The 5,827-nt window shown below is 36.6% G+C and overlaps 1 protein-coding gene across 1 annotated transcript; it reads left to right on the forward strand.

Annotated features, from left to right (window-relative positions):
• Positions 1-4,464: 4,464 nt before the first annotated feature.
• LOC141714198 (uncharacterized) lies at positions 4,465-5,590 on the forward strand. The gene is made up of 2 exons (XM_074517730.1): positions 4,465-4,925; positions 4,969-5,590. The coding sequence occupies exons 1-2, from the start codon at positions 4,465-4,467 to the stop codon at positions 5,588-5,590; spliced, it is 1,083 nt and encodes a 360-aa protein (XP_074373831.1).
• The last annotated feature ends 237 nt before the right edge of the window (positions 5,591-5,827 follow it).

Genomic DNA, 5,827 nt, shown 5'->3' on the forward strand with positions numbered 1-5,827 from the left:
AGTGTTGACGTACTGAACCAAGGTCTCAAGTCTCGCAGTCATCTGCTCCTTGGGCTTCCCTTCGTAGTTTCGGCTGTCCGGATACACGTTCTTCAGTCGGTCTATCAGTCGGTCGTACTTGCCCTAAAGCATGTCAAACTCGCGCCTCAACTCAGCATACACTGTGAAAGCAATAGTGCCGTCCGACCCAGAGGATGACGAGGAATGCGCCCTTTGCTGACAACCAATAAGAGGAGTATTAATAATAATTTACTTAACCTACTCTCTCGCATATTATCTATAACCCACACACATATCCTATAACCTATTTGGGCTGTCCAGGGACTCTAAACCGTAGCTCTGATACCAAAACCTGTCACGCCCCCAACTTAAACAACAAATTAAATATAACTATTACAACATTTTAAAAGAAGAATACACAACCAACACCAAGATCTTACAGTTTAGGGTTTGGAACAGCCCAACACTACCAACTATTACATCTGATTAAAAGTACCGAGTCCTCACACAAACTATTATTACTTATTCTACCTGAGCTCGAACATAAGCATCAGCATCACAAGTCTTACGGGCAGTCTGCTTGAATCTAACCATAGCTGCTAGCTGTAATATCAGGGTAAAGCAAGGAGTGAGCCAAATGCTCAACAAGTGCTAACAGTACGACACAAAACATAAATCGAGATATACATTAAAGAATGACAATGGAAAGACATAACCAATGGTAACGAGAGATAAACTATGTGAGATGGCATCATTTTGCTTGTATCAAAACAATTTTAAAATCATGTCTTAATCAAAATCATTTTATGACGCTACGGATTACAGCCGGTGATCAGTCGCGAAGTAATCCCGAACCTCGCTGGGTTCTAAAACATTAACGGGAATCCCTAGGCAACTTTTAAGCCTAATATAAGTGTGGAAAGGACTCGCGTCTCAGTCCAGATCCACTATTCAAGGAAAACATTTATCCCCCTTTGGGACTGAAAACCCATATTTTATTTATTTCAAAAACTGATGCCGAATTATAACGAAATCTCTTTTAACAGTAAACATTTTTATTAATGGATTATAGATCAACTCGAAACACGGGAAATATGGTACTAAATCTCAGGGCCATGATTTACAAAATTTTACTCTATTAGGGTAACCAAAAGGTTTTCATATGTCAGAACTTGGACAGGAAAATTTAGTGAGACTAATGGATAATATAAAGGGGTAATGCCAAACTGGGCTTAAAGCAATGGTTTCTCGTCAAGGTACGGGTGTTGGATCATCAAGAAGATAAGCTTCATGAATACTATGGGTGTTAAGGTATGAAGAAATGATTCTTTAGCTCAGGATATATCATAGTTGTCAAGCTTTAGGATAAGAAAGAGGGGTATCAATCAATGAGGGATCACTTTGATAATTTCTGACTTTCAGGGTTTAAGGTAAGGTTCTATAGGGATTCAAGTATCAGGATGAGATATCAATACTTAGGAATCATCAGCATGTTAATCAAGAGGATCAATCAAGTAATATATCAATTCTTCATTATATCATGGCATTTAACTATCATGAAAAGGCTTTTGAACTACTTGCAATACATACTCGAGGGTTCATGGCATTTCTATATAATTCAAAGATAAACGAAAGATACGCTGGATTTAAAACATATCAAATGACTCAGGATAATTGCATCAATATATATATGAACTGTTTATAGTAAATACGAAGGTCAAGTTGAATCACTTGCCTTGAGAAAGGCTGGTCTGGTCTGACTGGTAGGAGCAACTGGAGCTTCACTCGACCTTTATGGCAAGTTTTCCCTCGTCTCGAGATCCTACATAATAATAGTAATCCTCATTATAATATATTCTTACCATCTTAACCTATTTACAACTTGAAATTAAACACGGATGGCACTTAGGCCTATACGCACTTAATTTTATATTCACTTTTAAATTACAAAAGTACACACATAGCCACATATTCATATATCATATATTAACACCAAATAACACCATATATACCATAATACAACACTAGGCTTGGATGATCTCGACTCACATCTTAAGTCACTCGGTCGCTAAACTAGACATGGTCTTCTAATTTTGGCTTCCTAACTCGATGTGCCTTTCCTAAATTATCCAAAACCTATTGACCCTCACTTGTGCCTTTAGCTCTACTGACCTTATACCATCTTACAACTATGGTGGTCGACCTAATACTCACTTCTAAGTGTTCTAAAACTATGTGATAAGTGAAAGCGCTCACTGGTGCAAATTTCAGAATGACAACTATAGTTTCTTGAGTGCATTAGGCACTCTTAAACTACAATTTTTCCTTCAAAACTTTTACACAAGACTCTCCTGACCTTACCTAAGGGCATCTCACAAACTTGATGTGGCTCAAGGGCCTGGCTTGGGCCTTCTTGGGCCTAAGATAAAAGTCCAAGGTTCCCCTGTTTTTCTGGGCAGAAAATGCCCTGACTTGAATTAACTTATGACACATGGTTCTAACTCATATCCTATGAAATATGGTTGGAAAAACTTCTCTGACACTCCCTCTAACTAAGGCCCAATAGGGCCTAATGAGGGCCTACCCATGACATGGTCAAATCTTCCTATTTCTAAGTTGCAACAAAACTGTCCCCTGCTGGACATATTTTGTTATTCTACTTGTGCACCTAACCAAAAGACATGCAAACCTCCAACCAACTCCTAAAACCTTTTATATACTCCCAATACTAACTTCTGGTGGCTTGGGCCTCAAAGTGCACATCAATGACATGGTCAAAACTCACTCTAAATCTCAGGGTACTAAACTGATTTTCTGCAGAAACTATAACTCTCATTTCTCCAAGGTTTTGACTTGACAAACTCAACTACCAACATCCCAATACTTAAACCAAGACTTATACATGGTAATCTACTGAACTAACTCCCTTATTCTCAAAATAACCTTGGGTGAGATCATCCTTACCTAAGGTACAATTATGGCAAAACAAAAGAGATCACATTTCTCAACTCACCAATCATTAAGTTTTTGAAACCACAAGATATGCATTTTATAAAAGATATCCACGAATTATTACCATGCAACAAGAAGCATAAATCAATATTAACACATTATTCCTACTTAAATTAAGGCTCACTAACAAAATCTTTCCAAATGATCAAAATCTTACAACATTCTAAGAGAAATCCACATGCATGCATGTCCTCGGGTTTTGCAAACCAAAACAACAAATTTTCTACATATATTCTACCATAAAATTGACATGCAAGCCTAGCATGAGCTATACCTAGATGATCACTTAGCATGCAAGGAGTTTTATCAAATTTTCACCACAAAATTCAAGTCATTATCACATAATCATGCAAAATTTGAGCAAAACAACAAGAATGATCTCAAGGACCATTCATTCGGCTCCCATATGGTCATGGCCGAATGAAATGGATGGGAAGGGCCATTTAATCATCAAGAGTTTCCTTCTCAAGACTTGGCACTTATCCATTCCTTGTAGTCCTCTCAAAAACAACCCTAAACTCACAAGAATCAAGGTTGTATTTTGAGTTTCACTAAAACCTTTACATGCAACCTTTAAACTTAAACTTTCTACTCAAAACTCTTTGAAATATGAGTGATCATGGTATGGGAAGTAAAATTTACTTTTGTAAAGAGTAGAAGCTTGGTTGAGGAATGAAGAAAAAAAAATGGGGAGGGGGGTTTCGGCTAAAAGCCGAGAGTGAGAGAGGGAGGAGGGAGGGAGGAGAAAGTGTGGTGGTGAGTGAAGTGAAATGATCATGTCTTTGCTTGTTTTATGGTTTTTGTATTGGCAAAAGTGAGTGGAATTAGGAATTGACATGATTAGCCTTCCACTTGAACTTGGTTCAATTTGCATGCAAGGGTAAAGAAGGAAATTGGCTAGAAAAATAAGAGTTAGTGGGGTTGGAATTGTCCTCTTTGTCCTTGAAAAGAATGAGAGGGTGGTTTGCATGCAAGGGCTTTCTTGTAATTTTCTAAATATGACAACTAAAATTTATAATGATTTATTTTTATAAAATAAAATACAAGTTCAAAAATTATAAAATTTATACCATAAAATAACTTGGATTTTTAGAGACTTTATAAAATCATTTTCAAAATTTGTGAACAAAATACCTTTTAAAAGAAAATTTTTCCAAGGCTTAGAATATTCCTTATAAATCAAAAATAAAGAAATTAAATAAACTCTTGCTTTGAAAAATCATATACTACATAAAGCAAATTTATAATGCAGAAATTTGCACTCACACAAACGTACAATCATTGAATATATTTTCATTCGGCTTTAATATTATACCAAATCCACAAATAATATTACACGAAGATACCGGTCGTAACAATTTCTCTTCGTGTGTCATTAGTCTTGATTCTGATATTGCTGAGCTGATAAAACACACAAGCTTAATTATATGGGACGAAGCACCAATGTAGCACATGTATGCTTTTGAATGTTTAGATTGTTCTCTCCGAGATATAATGAAAGTCGTTGATCCCAAAAAATATAATATGCCATTTGGAGGCATTACAGTTGTTCTAGGAGGTGATTTCAGACAGATTCTTCCAGTTATAAACTCAGGATCACGTGATGATGTTGTTCCTGCCACTATCACAAGGTCACGTCAGTGGCTCACGGCGAAAATTATGATCCTTTATCGGAACACGAGGCTAAACCAATCAGTAATACCAGAAGAAGTTCTAAGCTTAAAACTCTTTGCTGAATGGGTACTTCGAATTAGAAATGGTGTTATTGAGGCTCCCAAAGGTTCTTCATTTGATTATGGAGAAGATGAAATTGTAATTCCACCGGACTTCTGTGATTCTGAAATTAAAAATTCAATTAAGAATATGATCGAGTGGACATATCCAAATCCGCTATCGCATTACAGGACTTCAAAGTATTTAAGTGAAAGAGCCATTTTGACCCAACAAATTTGGTAGTTGGTCATCTCAACTTTTTATTGTCCAAAGCATTCCTGGGGAAGATTTCACGTACTATAGTGTTGATAGAGCAGAGGAGTTTGGTGGCACTCCTTCAGAATTGAGTTTTGCATTCCCTCCAGAATATTTGAACTCTGTTAACCTGCCTGGATTACCACCTCACGAGCTTAAGTTGAAGGTAGGTGTTTGTGTAATGTTAATGCGGAACTTGAATCAGATACTTGGCCTATGCAACGACACTCGAATGATGATAACTAGATGTTTAAGTCACGGTGTTGAGTGTGAAGTAATATGTGGCGCTTTTATTGGCATGAAGCACTTTATTCCTAGAAAGGAACTCTGCCCAACTGACACGAAGCTTCCCTTTAAACTAATACGGAAGCAGATGCCTCTCCAACTATGTTATTCCATGACTATTAATAAATCACATGGTCAATCACTGGAAAGGGTAGGATTATATTTGCCCAACTCTGTTTTTACTCATGGTCAATTTTACGTTGCCGTTAGTAGGGTAACCTCTCCTTCCGGGCTAAAAGTCTTCATTGATTCGAGGAGTGGAGAATCTACCAATGTCACTAGAAATGTTGTTTACAAAGAAGTATTTTACAACTTGCCACAGTAGTATGAGAGGAGATGCATATGTACAATATTAGTGAATTGATTAATATAACTAAATATGTCATTGTTTCCTTCAATATTGTAATCTGAAGCTGTATTTTGAACAATATGAGTACTTAATGGTGATGAACAGTGGAACTCTATTGTAAACAAGATTGAGACATGTTGTGAATCGTTTCAGCATAGTCTTTTTTTAGATGAAGTGTATAAATGAACGATAATGTTCCTACGTACTTGGTTT

Source organism: Apium graveolens, chromosome 3 (genome assembly GCF_009905375.1).
Source record: "Apium graveolens cultivar Ventura chromosome 3, ASM990537v1, whole genome shotgun sequence".
Lineage (NCBI taxonomy): Eukaryota > Viridiplantae > Streptophyta > Magnoliopsida > Apiales > Apiaceae > Apium > Apium graveolens.